This window comes from Charadrius vociferus, unplaced genomic scaffold (genome assembly GCF_000708025.1).
Source record: "Charadrius vociferus isolate BGI_N301 unplaced genomic scaffold, ASM70802v2 scaffold79, whole genome shotgun sequence".
Taxonomy (NCBI): Eukaryota; Metazoa; Chordata; class Aves; order Charadriiformes; family Charadriidae; genus Charadrius; species Charadrius vociferus.
The window spans coordinates 1,374,864-1,394,201 of NW_009650182.1; the positions used below are offsets into that span (position 1 = coordinate 1,374,864).

The following is a 19,338-nucleotide window of genomic DNA, read 5'->3' on the forward strand; positions in this document are numbered from 1 at the left end:
GGAACCTCCTGGACTGCACGTGCCTAGCTGTGTAGCCTTCCCAGCAGATATCAGGGTGATTGAAGTCCCCTGTGAGAACCAAGGCCTGTGATTGTAAGGTGATTACAGCTGTCTGTAGAAGGCCTCATCAACTTCCCCATCCTGATCAGGTGACCTGTAATAAGCACCCACAACAGTGTGTCTCGTATTAGCCTACCTCTTAATCCTTACCCACCAGCTCTCAACCTGCTCTTCATCTGCTCCCAGGGAGATTATAGTTGATCTTCTCCAGGGCTTGACTCTGTATAAGAAGCTAAAGAAAGGAACAGTTTAATGAAACAAGGATATTGGCTGAACAATTGAAAAATTGAAAAAAATCCATAAAAGAAAGAATACTATTTTGAGCAATGACTTTGTACTGCATAATGTATGATAAAGGGGAATGCCCTGGGCTGAGTTGCTTTATTAGAGTAGGGGGAAGGTAGACTTCAGCATACACAGAGATTGAGAAATAAATGAGTGAATGTAAGAGCAAAACTATATTAAAGTTTCTGGTCTTGTTCTTTTAATGTGGCTTTAGATAAGCCAATGTAGCATATTGGTAAAGGCTGTCTAAAAATAATGTGTCCCAAATACTCAAGGCTTTAATTGGGGTGCAGTGGAAAAATCTCGGGGCGGGGGAGGGAGAACATTCCTTTTCAAATTTTCTCAACTAGTGAGAGGACAAATATTATTGGTGCCTTTGCCATCATACTGGATGGCATGATAAAATTAATGACATCGCTTTCCTAAATCTTGCATGTGCGTAAATCTACTTAATAGTGGATTTATCCTTTGTGATGAACAGGAAAACTTGGTTTAACTTTTTTACTTCTGTCCATTACTTCTAGGTTATAAAGTGTTGGCCCTCCTTGACGTGGCTGAAAAGAATCAAGAAGAAGCTGATGTGTATATCCACGTCACTTACATTAAGAAGTGGGACATATGTGCTGGAAATGCGGTGTTGAGAGCTTTGGGTGGCCATATGACTACCCTGACTGGTGAAGAAATTAGTTACACTGGCTCAGATGGCAACGAGGGAGGACTTATAGCCAGTATCAACATGAACCATAAAGCACTAATTGAAAAACTTCCAGATCTGGAGAAAACATCACACAAATAAACTAGACCGATGGAGAAGTATAAGTCATGCTTTTGTAGCCTCCAAATGCTATGTCTGAAGAAGCTGGTGTGAAAACCTGCTGGGAAAGATGCACAGGAAAGCGAAGCAGTTTGGTGTGGGTTTGGGGACTATAATCATGCATTGGGTTTCTTCAGTGGTGGTATTTAAAAAAGAATAAAACAATAATAATCAGAAGTAGGAAAGGGACTGACTGCCTCACAGTTCAGTTTCCATGTTGTTTGGGTTTTTTTCCAGACTGTTTTCATGCAGTTCTTATACTCAAGGTGCATATACAGTATCTATTTGTGAACGTAGGTGAACTAAAGAAAAATCCAAATTTATTCATAAAATAACCTAAGTAGTTCTCACAGGAATTTCTTGGAACCTTTTGCATCTTGTTACAGTAGTTGTAGCAACTCCATGATGAATTGGGTAGAGAAGAAGGTTGATTTATATAGGCATCTGATAACTCTGTAAACAGTTTAGGAGGAAACATGAGCCCATGTTCTATATCCCCTGAACTGACAGCACAGGAGGGTTGACATGAATTTATATGCAGCAACAGTTTATCTTTGGCAGTGTGGCACTCCTGGTTTTTAAGAGGGGAAAAAAAGAAATGTTCTGTACTACTTTGACTTTTTTCCTGAAGGTGTAAACCGGTTTAGTTCAGATGCATTGTGAATATCAGTGTTTTATTAATCAGTGTAATTATTTCTATATACCTTTTCAAAAGAAGACAATGTTTCCTTGTATAGTTTTTAACAGTTACTTCCTGTCCTTGATTTCTGTGTACGGTGTTAAAGATGCATGCTAGATTTTTCTCTAATGTAGGACTGGTTCATCATTTGATGTTCGTGCCTATAGAAGCAGTCTCTTCCTTCAGTACCTCTTTTTTTTTGTGGGTTTGTTTCTTTCCACTGGACAGAGTCATATGGAATGAGTTTAGCAGAAATAGTAAATTGATTGATAGTTTCCACTTACAACATGAGATACAAACCAGCAGTTTTTCTACAAGCTCAGAAATAGCTTTCTATCTTTTTAGGTTACGGCGTACTCTTTTCTGCAGAAAGGTCTTGAGCCATCCCCAACAGCTTGCGGTTACTTGGTTTGTAGAAATTTATGTAGAGAGAAACCGCTTGAACTTGACTCTCTTTAAACAAGTTCAAAGAACTTGTGGCGCTTGAAGTACAGCAGGGTCTGCAAAACTTTACCGAAAAATGTTCTTTGTCAATCCAGTATACACAGAACAGAACATGGGCCCTTTGATAACAAATGATGAGTTGTTGCATCTCTAAAATAGGTGGATTTCTAGCTGCAAAAATGTAACCATCTGTATTGTTCTCTGCACCCCTCTGAAGGGTTTCAGAAGGTTAAAATGTACCTGTTATTTTCATTATCAGTAGATAACCTTCCCATCTGTCCTCAAGAAAGCTAAAATTCTTAGTTAAAACAGATGTTTTCTGTTCAAAGTTTATTCACTATAAGCTCAGACTGTTTAAACCAAATTCTTAATTACTTTCATTTTAACTTCTTCCGTCATACTGCTGTTCTGATTAAGAAGAGGTTTTTCTCCTTATGTCAGTAGCGGAACATGTCTCGATACCTCTTTTAACTTCTAGCTAATGTTCACATTTCCAAAACACCTTCTCAGATGTTGCGTAGCTACAGATACAGACTTTGGTTTTGTAAACTTACTGGCAAAGTAGACTGAAGCTTAGTCCTACTAGCCTTTTGGTACGGGTAGTGTTTTTTTTTTAGCTAACTGTTTTTCCAGAATCGACACTATTGCTGCTGTTTGAAAATGCCTTTTACACATGTAGATAATACACAAAGCAAATTAATTTCCAATTTTTAATTTTAATAAATATTATATGCTGTGACAAATAAGTGAATATGCCCTTTTTAAAAAGGGGCTGACCTATTTTGAAAAACTTGTTGAGCTTCCCAACCTCAGTGAAGAATAAAAATCCAGATATTTATCAAGGCTTTAGTAATATTTTACAAGAAGACTGCAGCTTTTTTTCCTTCAGGCTGATGTAAATTACTTAAAGCCTACTAAAAAAAAAAAAGCAGCTATTTTGTTTATTTGTTAAAGAACACAGATTAACATTTAAATATGAGAAATAGCCATAGTTAGCTTAGTATAAAAACCTAACTGTGTCACAGAGGTTGAATGCACAATATTTAAGTAGTCAATTAAGACAAAGTCTGTGGCAGGTTATGGTTTTAGATTTGGGTTGAAATCATGTGCAGACTTACCTTGTGAAAATGTGACTGCTTTTATTTTGGGTGTGATTCTGTCACTGCCTTGTGTAAGCTGTGATCAGACTTAGCTCCTGTATGAGGACTGAAAAATAAGATAATGTTACATATCATGCGAGGGATTACTTGCATCTTAGTTGAAAGTATAGAGCAGTAAACAGAAGTATTTGCCTAAATTATTTTTCCTTAGGAAGACAATGTACAAAGAGCTTCAGCCCTCCTTTTCTTCTTCCCATATGCTGGCTAAAATACCTAGTCTTCCACTAGGAAGACATGTGCTTGTTTAGACGTGTTTATATCCTAAATTGCTTTGTTGCAATGGATCTCAGTGTTCAATACCTTTCGCTGTGGACCCTTATTGACACAATCTCACTTCTTGTGAAAACAAAGAAAAGGTGAGAGTGAGGTGCCCAGTTAATTATTCCTGGTACAGCCTGAGCTCATACAGCCTTCCCACAGCTAAGATCTAAGGTGGTGTTTGGGGTCTCCCAGTCTAGGTTAAAGAGGAGCTTCTTTGACAGGAGAATAGGTAAGCACCTGGTGACTATCTGAGAGTCATTTTACAGTATGACATTAGATGTCATTTTACAGTAAATGCAACTCTTATGCAGACCAGCAGGTATTCAGAAGTATTTACTTGATCCATATGTGCCGGTGCACTTCAGTATTTGTTTGTAGAGCATTAACACTCAGTATATCCTATTTCTTTAACTATGCAAACACTCCATTCTAAAACATTCTGCTGTTCTGGCTACAATACCTGTTTGGTCTCAGCTGCATGGATGTGACTTCAGCTTACGCTGAGAGTGGTAGGCAATCATAGCGTACCCATGTCTTGCTGATGGGCTAGAACATTGTTCTTTGTATTCTAGCCTTTTCCACATCAAACTGTCGTACAATTTTTAGGGATACTACTTAAAACAATTGCACAGCATAGGCGATTCCTACAAAAGTATGTCTTTTCTAAAAAAATTTAAAAAATTCACAGTATTGTTCTTGCTCCGAACAAGGGAAGTAGGAGAATGTATTGGTTTAGAATTGGTTTTCCAATGGTGCTTTTATTTTGTTCGAGTGGCTTTTGTGATTAAGATAATTGCAAGGGAAATTATTCTAAAGCTGTATGTATTTTCTCTTTTTCCTTCTGCTGAACAAAGTGGATGGTAGCATAGATGATACCTAGTACTGTACCAGGAGTTCTAACTTGCATTCCTTGAATGAATGTTTTCTAAATAAATGGACACAGACATAAAAGGGTTGAATATTGTTACTGGGTTTGAGTTTAACCTATTTGCCAGATGTTTACAGATGGATTGTGGTGACTGTTCTGATCTATAAAGTGCGTAATAATGAAAATAGCCAAGGTATCTTACTCAGATGGTCAGTTGCCACTCAGCTTCACCTATATGGTTCATCTAGTCATGTTGTTTCATATGCTTGGTTATTAGAGTGGTTATTAGTCATTAGAGTGGACAGATTTTCTAATTGGTTTCAGGTGTGAGAAAAGAGGGGGTTTTTTTACATAGTGGTTGGAGATCAGAGGTATGTAGGGGAGTCAGCACTGGAGTTTATCTCTGCTTTTCTGTTTATAAACAAATGTACACCAACATCTTTGTAGCATCCTCTTATCTGTTGGAGTTGTACAACAGCGGTGCAATACTGAATACTCCTGGTTTAACAGCGTAAATCAAGGAGCCCTCATTCTCCAAGAACAGTGCAATGAGAAATGATCAAGTGTTGTGCTGGACCTCTTCTGTGTTATGCCAGCTGAGGCTGGCTGCTTCGTTGTCTCGTGGATGTTGTTCCAGTTGCAGTTTCTCTGATGGCAGAACTGCTTTTGTAGGCTACTTTCTCCCCAGTTATGCCCAAGCCCTTGTTAATCTGTTTCCTAAAGTAAACTGGAAAAGCAAGAGGAAAGCAGCAGATGGCTGTGCTGGAGAAGTTGTAACAGAGAACACATTTCCATTTTTTAAATTTAATTGATAGTTTAATTTCTCTTATCTTTCAGGGGTTAGATAACCATACAGTTAACTTTTAATGGACCACAGATAAACGCCTGTGTGATTTTAAGCCCGAGCAGGATGAGGGTGGGAGAGACTGCCTCCAACCAAGGAGAGCCTGGATGGATGGCTTCCTATCAGGCCATTCGCACTAAGCCTTTTTTCAATGCTTTCTTGTATAGATTTAGGCCCTTTCACACAAACAATTACAGATTTCACTTTGCCAAAATATCATTCATAGTCTGTCTTCTGACCTGCTATCCTCAACAGTGAATCTGTGCTATATCCAATTCACTATAACATAACTTTCGGAGATAAGACTGGTACCTTTGAGAGGACTCCAAGACTCCTTGACTTGAACCGCACCTTCTATACGGCAGCTCTTATAATGAAGTGCTAACACTTTCTGTGAGTGTCTTCCCACCTCACAAGCAGCTTGTGCCACTCGTGGGTCGTATCGAGAAGTTGTTGAAGCCTTAGATTTCCTGGTTTTCAGGTGCCACACCAGCTCTTTCAGCTCATCTGAGATGAGCTCAGAAGTGCTTGTCTGGTTTCCTTCTAGTTTCCCTCTGGACCCAGCAATTGGCAACCACTTTTCCCTCTTTGCTGTTCCTCATCTTTCTGTTCCTACCTGATCCTTGCTCCGTTCTTAGTCCATGTGGACAAGATGAAAGATCAGAGGGGGGAAACAGTTCTAGAGTGAGAGGACCACAGCAGCAAACTATACAGTTTATCCTCAAACTGTTAATGTTTGGGACCAAGGTCTAAGGATCCTACCAAAAGTCTGATAGATGCCAACAAAATAAAGGCATTTTGAAGAGAGGTTTTGTGTGATATGGTGGTACTGAATATGCAGAAAAGATGCAAAGTAAGGAGAAGTTAAACTGTCTTTAAAAGGAAAAGAAAACAGTTTCCTCAGTGTAATGTTACAAGCATGTGCATTTCTGTTGCTCTAGGTGCAGAGCTTCATTGCTTATGAAAGAGGCTCCATTGGCCCTCTGTGAAAGACCCAATTTTGTTGAAGTCAGTAGCAGCATTCCCACTGAATTCGATGTGAGCAGAAGCAAGCCAGATAAAACACAAACAGTAAATTAAGTGACGTTCTGAAGAGCTCAGCTTCTGCCAATAGAGCAAACAGCCTGGGTTGTGTTAAACTCACCTCTGGCAGCTTCAGTCTATGTTAGTAGAGAACTTGGAAACATCCCAATGTCTCAAGGTTCTAAGTCTTTCGGGTTTGTTTTTTTTTATTGTCTACAGATGATAGAGCCCACTTTCAGATAATACTGTCTTCAGACCTGATTGTTCCTTGTTTGTAATTCACATTTTGTTTTTTCTCCCCAAAGGACCAACAACAGTCTGGCATTTCCTGTTGTCCCACCAAATTGTATTAGCATTTTCCAATTGTGTGCCAAATTGAAATAACAATTCTATAAATAAACTCTCTGAAAATACTGGTCTGTAAGGGTGTTTTCCTATATCTTGTCTTTCTGTTGGCTATTTATTGTTTCTTTGTGCAGCAGATATTTTTCTTCTTTTTTCTGGTAATGCACGTCAGGCTGCTTCAGCTGCTCTACATCCATTGTGGGTTCATGTCTTTCTGCCTGAGGGATTATCATTATCGACAGGTCCAGCTAAGTTAATGATAAATAGTAATTCAAGGTCTCCATTGTTTTTGCTTTCGTTTGTGTGTTTTATTCTGAAAGCTGGTGGATTTGTGTGAATGAAAATGAGTGCTTAGAAATCCCCCATATAGTATTGTTCCTTGGATCTGAAGAAACTTTCCTTTGGATATCATCTCCAAGACTGTTCCTAATTATAGTACTTCGTTTGGCTTGAGTCTCTTGTTTCTATGATTTTTCTGGTATCCTGCCAAACTACCATCACTAGCCCTTCTTCTAATAATGCGCCACTCTTCATAAGTGAAACCGTGGAGTAGTTGAAAGGTGCTTTAATATCCCACATCAGTATGGCTTTTTGGGCTGTTCTAGGGTGCAGCTTCAAATATGGTTGCTGTCATCCCTACCAATATGTGCAGGACTGGATGTACAATGAAGTCGTGTGTCATCCTGGCAATGTTGGCCTTGATGGGCTTTGCTGATTCTTGTCTTTCCCCAGGTATGCTCTGAAATTGCCAAGCAGCCTCTGTGCTGGCATGGGATGGTTGGTACTCACAAAAGGTGTTTTAGCTTGCCTAAAATTGTGCTCTGGCACCAACACTGATTGTTCATACCACTAAACACTTTCAGGCTCCAAAATGGGGTGGCTGCATGTGGACTGCTTATTGAGAAGTGTCCCGGCTTCATGAAGACTGAACCGTGCCTGGGAAATTGTTTGGGATGAAGCTGGTATTGCTTAGGCCAAAAACATGCTGAGGATCATGCTGTACTACCAACCAGCAAGCTGTGGAGTCCAGGATCATTCTGGACTGTATGTCTTGTGTGGATGTAGGCAATATATGCCACAGCAGCTGTATGTGGATGTTTTGAAAACCCTTGTTGATCATAGGTAATCTAACCAGATAATCAGCGTGGAGTATTTGGCAGTAATTTGGAGAGTGAAGTGTCTGTTGCGGTGCTCTGAAGAGCATTTTGGGGAGCAACCCAGAGGAGCCAGGATTCTTCTCATCTTGCAAAGCATGTGTGTGTGAAAATGTATATTGACATTTATTGGTGACTTTGACGTTTTCCCAACTGCCTTTGTGCAGCAACCTGGACAGGCCAAGTGTCAGGCTTGTCCGAGGCAAGCATAGCATGTGTCCAGTTGCTGTTTCATGTGGCTAATTGCCAGGCTAATTGATACCTACAGCCAGTTTGGGAACTTTGCTGCACTGAAAATACTGTCTCTTCAAGTACACTGATTAGGAAAACATCAAAATTGCACTTTACTGTGGGTTGCGTTAAGGCATGCGAAGGTTAAAAGCCCAAGTATGGTGGCACTTGGACAACCAAGGAAATTGCAAAAGTTTAAGTAAATATGTTAACATGGCTGGCTTCTTAAAATCAGTTGTATCCTCTGGGGAGGCCTGAAGGATCGAGTTGTAAGCTAATGTCTACTTTATGCTGTCAGCCTTTTATATGAGGCTCTCAAGCTTGCGTTTCTCCCACTTTGGCTATCACTGCAGTATGGCATGAGAGCTGCTGCTTCCAGGCTTGGAGTGCTGCTGGGTTATACTGGTATCACACCAAAGACTCAACCTGTGCTTGGACCTGGAGAAGCCACCCACTGGCCACCAACGCTGGTCCCAGTGGCAGCCTCCAACCTCACCTCTGACCAGGGCTCAGCTTCGCTTGAGCCGCAGAACCTGCCCCAGGGCCGGCGTTTTTGCAGGTTTTCTTATTCAGAGCAGCGTGATAGGTAACAAGTGTAATACTATGTACCAAAAACTAAACAGCCCGCAGTGGCATCCTGCTCCTAAACATAAAACCAATTTATGGCTCCCTTTTGTCTGTTGGATCAGCTCCTCACAGATACGGTGTTCTACACCTTGTTTTCATTTCCTTCTTTCTGGTGGTCGTGTTGTCCATGTGCTATTCATAAATGCAAGCTAAAATCATTAAAAATAGTGTAAGATCAGTTGAAGTCGTGCATGCCTAAGAGCCTTTTGCACATTTCTTTCTTTGTACAATAGCAAGACTGTCCTGAGTAGACTTCTCGTCTGTAGGTACACAGCACACTTGACTAATGTTTGAGGGCTTTTCAGTCATCGTCTCCCAACTCCAAACATCAGTTCACTTGTAGTGCTGCAATAATTAAACTCTGTTTTTTCAGGATAACACTGCACAGCACTGTTTTAACTTGGTCTGGCCCCTAACTCGGTTGCCTTAAGGCATTCTAGGAGTGTCCGTCAGCCAATGAGGAGAATTTCTCATCCTGAAGGAAAGGGCTGGACTACCACTGCAGAGGATGGAAGTTTGACCTGGCACTACTGGTGGGTTACAGAAGTGGTGAATGCCCAGTTGGGCAGCGGGGATGGGGATGTGGGAATGCTTTGCACTCGGGTCAGGCGAACTGGAGTGGGTGCCCATCATCTCTGCTCTGGGCTTGGACTTGGTCACCCTTTACTCATCACACATCTTTAATAAAATGACTTAAAATTACAGGGATTCTTCCAAATAGATCTAAATGAGAAGCGAACAAGTACTGTGTTAGTCTATAGTAATTCTGTTAGGGCATTGGACTGAAGTGAAACCTCACAGATTTAGATTTCGCATCTTGAAAATGTATTTTTCTTCCGAAGGGACATACTTATTGTAGAGTTATGAATGCATCAAGTTTGCACTCCTCTCACCTGAACTCCACCCAGGCCGGGACAGTCTAGTGTCGTCTTATTTGCAGAGAACAAGTGACACGGTGCACACACTTTCTGCAAGGGGACAGTGTTCAACTAAAATAAGTAAAGGGGGTCAAAACCACATGACTTCTGTACTAGGGGAAAGGCAAGCATTTTAACCTGCTTCCCATAATTTTCTGAAATCTTAGTACTTGAATCTGTTGGAAATATTTGAATCAACAGTAAAGATATTTTCGATTATTTTAGCAAAAGAAATATTAAGTATCTCTTGTGTGTAATGTTTCCTACAGGAATGAACTGACACATAGCTGCTTGCTATTTTGATAAGATCTTAATCTGCTCTTACAGGAATAGATTCATACAGATGTGACAATGGCTTTTAGAACCTTTTATTGCATTCCATCCTAAGAGACTTAGACCAAGGGCTCGGGGTGGGGGGGAGGTAGAGGCCAGTAGAGGGCTCTGTCTTTTTGTGAACGCCCTGAAGAGCCAGAAAGATTTTGGAACCTATGAATCTATATGGCTGTTTCATTTTTTACCAAGAAATGTCTTTTACCAGTTTTGCTTAGTTGTGGCATATGTTTTTTTAGTTAAGAGGGTGCCCACAGAGTTCTAGGGTCTGATCCAGAGGGCTGCACTGAGTCGTTACTGTGCAGTTTGACAGCTTGCTGTTATTTCCAATGCATCTTTCTCTTGTATTTTTATTTGATTTAATATTGCAGTAAAATTGCATACTTTTGTACAGCGTGTTTAAGCTACTGGCTGTATACTTTCTGTTAGGTAGCTCTTTTCAGGATCCTTAAAACTTATCCCATGAATTTACAGACACCTGTAACTAGAGCTTGAGTCATGGTGTGAACTTCCCATGAAGATGTCTGTGTGCATTTCCTAGAAGTTTTGCTTCTGTAAGTCATGAGAATACGGTCAGTTGTGACAACTGCACATCCAAGCTTTGTGTGATTTTTTTTTTTTTTTTTAAGTACATAAGGGCCCCCCCTGCCACTTCAAGTTAATTGCTCGTCTGTTATTGTTAGAGGAGTGATGACTCTGCATCCCTCAGATCAACAACTTCTACATTTCAGTCTCGTAGAAATAATATCTTTATTCTCACCCACCATCAGCATGACTCAATGACCCTCTGTAACCCTCCCCCCCCCCTTTTTTTTTTCCTTGGCTTCTTTCTTAAAATCTAGGTGTTCCCCACCAGACAAATTCTTATCAGTTTAGTTTAACAAATAAAAAAGCCCATTCTGTAGCTTAAGCAATCCAAACACCCCATCTTACTACCATTAAAATACCAAGACTTGGTTCTCTGGCTAATATAAATTGCTATATATTTTGATATCATTTGAAATTTCTTTCATCTAGCAAAGAATAGGCTTCTGTTTTGGCCTTTCTTGCACGAGAGCTATCATAACATTTCCAGATAAAGAAGCTTGTTTTGCAGCAGCATTTTGGAGTCTCTTGAAGCACCTCCATCATACTTACCTGGGGTCTTTCTGGCCACTGTACCAGCAAGAACAGAGAGAGCACCGATATTTTATCAGCTACTTGCTGCTGAAATCATTTGGAGTGCTTTCTTATTTCTGTCATTGGCATTTGTTGCCCTTTGTGTTCATTTTTCACATGGAGGAAAAAAAAAAATATATCATTTTCTCTTCCAGCCTTTTACAGGAAGCTTGCAGTGCTTTTCTCCACAACTGTCTTCCAGTACTGTATAAACAACATAGAAACATAATTTTATTGCTTTCTTTGCATTGCCTTTTATTCATACCACATGGACTTCTAGTGACTGTCACCTTCTGCCTGTGGAACAGAGAAAAAGAAAAGGTCCATGTCCCCCATGCTGCAGCTGCACAGACAAAGCAAGTGTGTGCTGCTCTCTGACTCCGCAGACTCTCGTTTAGTCAAACCTGAGGCAAGACAAAAGAGAGGAGTTTGAAGAAAATCCATTTGGTCCAACCCAAACGTCAGTCTTCAGCTGCAGGGATTGTTGCTCCCATGGCGAAAGCTAATGTAAATGGGTCCTTGCCTGCCGGAGGTATGGTACGGATGCCAGAAAGTTAAACAACCACCATAACAACAACAACAACAAAAAAAAAGAGCTTGAGAAAAACAGGCATCCTAATTTTAAAGAAAGAGCTCATAGTGAGGAAAATAGATTGGGACTTTTATGGGTTTACATTTGTGTCTAAATATGATGCTAATTTGGGAGTTGTCATTTGTATGTGCAAGTAATTCCTTCTATTAATTGTATCTGGCTGCATGTTTGAGTACAATACTTTAAAATAATATGAAAACTAAGTTCCTTAGCTATTTTGGGAGATGAAAGAGAAGTAAAAAAAAGAAAGCTAGTGTTACTTTTTTTTTTTTAAAAAAAAAAAAGCAAGCATTTACTGTTTGGACAGCCATCCTCAGTATAATTTGAAATTCTATGAATGACTGAACCTTTTTTGGTCTGTGTTCATCACAGACACTTTCTGCAACCCTGACTACCTGAATCAGCACTCGGCTGAGCTTTGCTGCACATGTCTTGTGAGTGTGGGGCTGGGCTGGGGATGACGGTTTGTCGTTCTGCACATCGACTTGGGTCAACAGAGAAAAATCCTTACTGAGTAACGCCCTTTGGATTTCTGCTTGCATGTGTAATACTTTCACCTGTGGAAATTGCATTAGGGCAAACAGAGTCTTACGGAAAATAATCTCCCTGGTGAGGTGCCTGTTACAACGATCCCTGTTGCTGCCTTCAGTTTGGCATGGTTTCTGTGTTAGCTTGGTGTCCTCTGCAATCTTGTTAGACAGTGGAATCGAGTGCACCCTCATGTCATTGATTAAGATACTGAACCAACCTCTGGGGGGGTATCACTTGTCACCAGTCTCCATCTGGACAGTGAGCCATTGATCACTATCCTCTGGATGCAACCATCTAACCAGGTCCTCATGTGCTGAGCAGGCCACCCAACAAATCTATACCTCTCCGATTTAGGGAGAAGAATGTTGTGGGGGACAGTGTCAAAGGCCTTAGAGAAGTCCAGATAGACAACATACATAGCTCTTCCCTTGTCCACTGATGTAGTCACCCGTAGATCACTCATATCAAGTATTTAGACTGCTAGTTTCTTACCAAAATGAGATGAAAAATTATGATGATGACATCACTAGTATTTTGTAAAACTTACTTTTAAACCAAAACAGAAAAATGGCATAATTGAGCCACTTAGTGTTTGCATTGGGTTTTTGTTTCTTGAACCACAGAATCACAGAATGGTCAGGGTTGGAAGGGAGCCCTGGCAGTCATCTAGTCCAACTGCCCTGCCCAAGCAGGTTGCACAGGACAGCATCCAGGCAGGTTTTGAATGTCTCCAGAGTGGGAGACTCCACCACCTCTCTGGGCAGTCTGTTCCAGTGCTCTGCCACCCTCAAAGAAGTTCCTCATCATGTTAAGATGGAACTTCCTATGTTCAAGTTTCTGCCCGTTACCTCTTGTCCTATCACTGGGCACTGAAAATAGACTGTTCCCATCCCTCTGGCACCCTCCCTTTAAGTATTTATAAACATTAATAAGATCCTCCCATCAGTCTTTTCTCTAGACTAAAAAGGCGCAAGTCCCTCAGCCTTTTCTCATAAGAAAGATGCTCCAGTCTCCTAATCATCCTCATAGCCCTTTGCTGTACCCTCTCCAGCAGTTCCCTGTCTTTCTTGAACTGGGAAGCCCAGAACTGGATGCAGTACTCCAGATGCGGCCTCACCAGGGCAGAGTAGAGGAGGAGGATGACCTCCCTTGACCTGCTGGCCACACTCTTCTTGATGCACCCCAGGATGCCATTCGCCTTCTTGGCCACCAGGGCACATTGCTGGCTTATGGTCATCCTGTTTTCCACCAGGACTCCCAGGTCCCTTTCCACAGAGCTACTCCAGACAACATCCATTAACACAGAAATTAATTAAAAATACCAAGTTCATTCTTGTATGCTTCAATATTTCAGTATCATGCTGTAAATATATAATCGACAAAGCACAGGGAGTTTGCTTGAAATGCTAATGAACAATTAATGTTTCAAAGATGTTTTCAATGTTGGAGGACCTATTCATCACTGTCTGCCCTGTCCTAGTTTATGAGGAACCCTATGGAACAAGTGGGGCAAATAATATAAATTAAAGATTTTCAGAATCAGTAGTGCAGTCTTTGCAGCATCTAGAAATGTTTTCTCTTAATGGAAAAATCCTATATTTCACTATATTAAATATTAAAATTCTTGACTATAACAGACTATTCCTATGTCTTCCTTTTTCAGCCATTGAGTTTTGGGTTGTTTTTTTTTTACTCTTTCATGAGTAAAGATCTGAACAATATAGTATACCATATTCTCTGCCTTTTGTTAACACTTCTGCCTTCAACAAGTGTGGAATAAAAATGGGCAAGGGACTACCTGAGATCAGTGTGATCATATGCTTCTTGTTTTAAGTGGTTAATTGCAGTAATCCTCTAAAATGGCTGCCTTATCAATAAATAATTTAAAAGACAGACAGAGATTCAGGCTCTTGGTGTTGGGAATTTTCTGCCCAGACAGTAGGGACAGAGAGACTCAAGCTTCTCCTGCGTCACCATTACCGTGCCATTGGTTACGGAATGGATGGAGCATTTCAGGTCTGAGACACTTGAGATGATGGATTACATTCATTTCCCACTGCCTCAGTACAGCCATTTTTCCCTAAAAATTTTTGAGCACTAGCCAAAGGGCATAACTGTATTGTATTAGGTGGAAATTCAAGTCATCCTCTGTGTAAGCAGAACATGAGGTGGGCTCAGACCTGTGCTTCCTTCTCATACTTCTAAGTGGAAATCTTTGCTGTTTATGCAGGTGACAGTAGTTTTGTCTCAGGATTTTTTCATGTCTTGAAGACTTTTCAAAGAAGTATTTTATGGTGGGGGCTGACTGGTACAAGAGAAGTGTTTGTGAGTCTTTAGTGAGGTCTGCAACTACTTGAGCCCTTTGAAAACCCTCCCAGGGTGGATTCCCACAGAAGTACCTCAAAAGAAAACTCAGTCTGGGAATTTAAAGGAAAACTAAATCATGATGTTCCAGTTTTTGTCTCAGGTATGACTGTGGTTTTGGCAAGAGTAGTTTTTGAGTTTCCCTTCTTTGTGTGCATGGTAGAATAGCTCTATTTTGAAGCATTTTTTTATCAATAAATCTGTTAGACATCTGAAACTTTGGAGACAATGCTGCTTTTCTATTTCCTTTTTGAGCCCATGGGGACTCCAAATATTTGCACATAAAAAGGAAAGGGAACAACTCTGTGGAACAATTGTTATAATAGTGAAAGTAGATTTTTAGACAAAATCTGTTTTCAATTTCTGTCTTGTTGTGAGGCATTAAATGATTTATATCTGATCTAAAAGTCAAAACCTTTCCAAATTGACACTTCCTCCCTTTCCTTCAAAGTTCATGATACATGCGTGCATCCTAGTAAGAAGAAAGCAGTGCTGGGAGAAGATAACTTGGAAAGGATTGGGCTGATGTTAGGTGAACTTGAGCAGTCTCAGTTCTTCCTGTGGTATAGATAGTAGCAATGGGGGCAGGAGTGCATTTATCTAGAAGTACAGCGTGTCCTCCACTTTGCACTGAAAGAACTGAATTGCAGGGAATTAGCAGCTCTTTCTCTTTGTGGTTATATGCCTTGAGGTTGGGACTGACTTGGCTTGTGTGCTTAGAGATGAATTGATTCTCCTCTGCCTGCACTTTGATGTAGAAAATTTTGAATTACGCTTAGAAAATTCCTTTTAGAGCACAATATAATGGCAACTTTAAAATTGAGCGTGAATTTATACCTCTGTCAATCTTACTAATCTCATTGCTGTGCCCTGGCAATGCAATTCACTCTTTTGGAGAGTGCTAAGGCATCACAGAATCATTCAATAAGTGCTAAAGAGCAGTGTCAAAAAATGATGTTCCAATGCTTTTCTTCTTTTCTTGTGAGATGAAGGAATGATCTTGAACATTTCCAGGGATGGGCCATCTACTACCTCCTTTTTTATAGAAAAGTAAGCTTGTGGTGGTCACTGTAATATGAGCCCATAACACTGTCTCGTTGCAAAAAAGCCAAAACACATGCCAGTAGATCAAGGGAAATTATTACTGTCCTTGGTGACAGTGAGACCATATCTAAACAGCGTGCCCAGGATTGCCCCCCACCTTCCTGCAAGAGAGCTGTGGAGAAATGAGTCTCCAGCAGGAGAACGCTAAGGAGGTAAAGGTCCCGGAGCACACGATGCACAAGGGAAGTCTGCGGGGGTGGGGGTGGGCTCATTTAGCATGGAGAAGAGAAGGCTAAGGGGCTATTTAATAGCAGCTTGAAGATATCAGGGTTGTGCTCTTCTTGGCAGTGACAGATGGTGTAACAAAGGCCGTTCACAAAAACATCTTCACTGTGAGGGTAGTACATGCCAGGAGAGGTTATAGAGTCTTCAGACTTGGAGATTTTCAAGACAAAGCCACAAGCAACCAAATCCAGAGACGCTGACAAGCGTGCTTGTGCAGCCTCCTAGGAAATCCCTTCTTCCCAACATTTCTCAAGCATGTCAGATTAATCTTTGAAGTTCCAACTAACTGTGTGGAAAACCCTCTGGCAGGGCTTTTGGATCACTTAGTGTTGTAGCACAGATTTCATTGCCTTCTTTAAGACCATGAACATTCGGCATTTCTGCAGCTCATGGGTCAGATCGGCAGAGAACGGCTGTAGAAGTAGACACCTGTAGCTTAACACAAGACAAAAGGACAGCTGCATTAAACCTCCACAGGAGACAAATTCCAGGATTTTTTAGCAATTTTTCACTGGATTTCTATTTGCCTTGTTTGTTGGGTTGTGTTTTTTTTAATGCAAATTTCTCATCAGTTACTTAAACAGCACCTAGTAGTTCAGAAGAACTTGAGTAGGAGCAATATACATGAACTTCAGCCTTTTTTCAGAAATAGGCCCTTTACTGACAGTCTCTGTATAACTGAGTTACTTCTATGAACTGTAGCTAAGCTAAGACAAACAGGGCAAACAAATTAGTGAGAAAGGACAACAGGCAAAACTGGGACTGTTTCCAAATTCAGCTGTTTCTTAGCAGAAAAGAATGGAATTTAATAGACCTATGCAGACTACATATCCCCAGCAGAATAGCTCCAGTTGTTCAGCCACAGGCTTAAGAAGGAAAATGTAGTTTGTCCCCACCGTTGAGAGGCTGCAAGGGTAACTTTCATTGGGGTATTTGCTTTGTTTATTCTTTCTCCATTTCTATCACGCAGATGTAACAGAGAAAACCTTCAGAAAATGCCCTCAGAAATACTACCAAAGGCTTCAGGTCAACTCCTAGCCACTTAGAGGAAAGAATAGCTTCAGACTTCTTTTCGTTATGCTCTTTACATCTCCTTCCCTACATCCTTTACCCTAACCTTGGCACCCGGTGCTGCTCTCCTGTGGATTAAGCTGTTGGTGCCACAGCAGCCCAAAACCATCTGACCACATCTGCTGCCACCACCCTTCTCTGCCTTCTTGCTGCCTCGAGCACTCGCCTGACTCCGTGCAGAGCTGTTTGAGCTCTCTGAGGCAACACAGCAACTCACCTGACAAAACATAAGGAAATGCTTCAGGTCAGGGCCAGGCAGTCCCTCGGAAGGAGGATGCAGGAGGCAGCAGCTGAATTGCTCACTTGCCACGAAACTGCCTGCATGACTCTGACCCGCTGTCACTTTGTGCTCATAGCTCCTGAAACGCAATTGCACCATCACACTCTTTTTCTATTTCCAGTGAAATGAAGAAGCAATGGATATCTCTTCTGGCACCTGTGTTATGTCAGTCTTGGAAAATGTTTCACCTTCATACTGCTTGATAGACGAGTTCAATATATTAACAATTAGGAAACAACCATACATCATCTTTATAGCCTCACGACTAGTCCCATAAAAAGACATACAGCAGATGCTCGTGTGAGGATGCTTCTGCAACCCTCACATGGTGCTGCTCTCGAAAAATCCCAGGTGGGCTGTCTGCTCCTTGAAGATGTTGTTTTGTTGTTTCAAGTTTTGGATTGTGATCTGGCAGCATCGACATCCAAAAGATCAGAGAAAGGAGCTTGGACTGCCCATCTCAGCTTCAGCTGTAAGATCCATATGATCCTGGGTGCTGACAAAATGTTACTTTCTGACTTCCCTAGAGATGTCAAAACATTAAAGGAACGGGTTGCAATTCTAGAGATTCAAAATCCTACCTCTACTTTGTGCAAGTTTGCTACCCAGTAGAACCAGTAGTAGTCTCCCGTTCACCTCTCCCAACTCTGCCACGATGAACGTGCCCACATTTTATCAGAATATTTTCTACATTTTACTATTGCTGAAGTATTCAAATCCTTGTGCCTTCATCCTATGACAGTCAATTTTAAGTGCTAGTTTTAAATCATACTGTCAGTGTGCAGAGTACCATTCCAACCAACTTCTTACATACAGATCAGTCCAAAAAGGAACTTTACCATAGGATATCTAGCCAGGAATCTCCCACAACGACCACATTTCAGTTAAAAGGTCATTAAAACAGAGTATTTCTAATGTCCCAGCTTTGTTCATTTCTGATTAGGGTGTACAAAGATGTCCCACCATGCTGGTCCAGCTGTCCCACCACGCCAGTACAGCAACGTGCTGCAGTGGGATGTAACAGACGTACCGACTCCGGCCCTGCAGCAGCAGCACGTGGGTATGGCAGTGCCCAAGTCAACAAGCCCTACAAGGGCAACGATGCCTCTTTCAGCCCCACATGTGGCTGAGTGCAAGGTGGGGGATGCTGAAGGCCCCCACCTGCAGTGCAGACCAACCTCCCCACGATTCTTCCTCTTCCACACTGCTGCGAGCCTGGAGTCTGGAAGTACAGTAATAGGAAGATTTTCAAAAACCTGCCTTGAAGTGCAATGTATGGTGACTGAAATAGTTTTGAAATAGGTGGAAGATGGCAATAAAAATGAATGACTAATGAAAAGATGAATGCCATTGAAACTCTTCTTGATAATCATTCCCAATTTTCTTTTTTTTTCTCATGAAAATTCTTTAACAAGTAGAAGTACAAACCTCCTCCCTTCCTTGCTATATTGCTGCATGACTAGTGAGCTATCAAACTCTGCCACAGAGGGGAAGTAGAGTATCGTTGTAAATCCGCGTCAGTGCAAGCAATAGCTCCTGCTTTCCGACGGAGTTAAAGCCGTCAGTAAAAGCTGAAATACTGAACCTTTTCCCACATCAAACTTTGTTTTATTTTGAGAAAGAAAATAAAAAGCATGCTTTTCTGTATCATAAACTGTAAGTTTTGCAGTATTACTCTTTCCTTAGCATTTGCTATGGAAGAGGGCAAACTGCCTGGAAACAGGGTGCTCGCAGGTTGGTTCTCCTTTGGGACTGTAACATACTGCATGGATTCGGAAGAACTTCCCCAGCCTTCTGCTGGGATGTCAGGATTATGGCTTAAAATGAAGAGCGTTATTTTAGAAGGTACTGATTAACTGTTAAGCAGGTGCCTTTTCACTGAAATGGCTGATGAGGAATGCAGGAGTTTAATCTTGGTGTAACAGAAACATCATTAATATCTAAGGAGCATTTATTTGTATAAGTCACTCG

At 41.1% G+C, this 19,338-nt stretch overlaps 1 protein-coding gene across 1 annotated transcript in view; it reads left to right on the forward strand.

Annotated features, from left to right (window-relative positions):
- IMPAD1 (inositol monophosphatase domain containing 1) overlaps positions 1 to 1,621 on the forward strand; it is a 49,126-nt gene extending 47,505 nt beyond the window's left edge. Inside the window, exon 5 of the mRNA XM_009892788.1 lies at positions 870 to 1,621. Within this exon, the coding sequence (XP_009891090.1) occupies positions 870 to 1,141 (272 nt within the window). The 3' untranslated portion in view covers positions 1,142 to 1,621. The remainder of the gene's footprint in view (positions 1 to 869) is intronic.
- Positions 1,622 to 19,338: the final 17,717 nt, after the last annotated feature.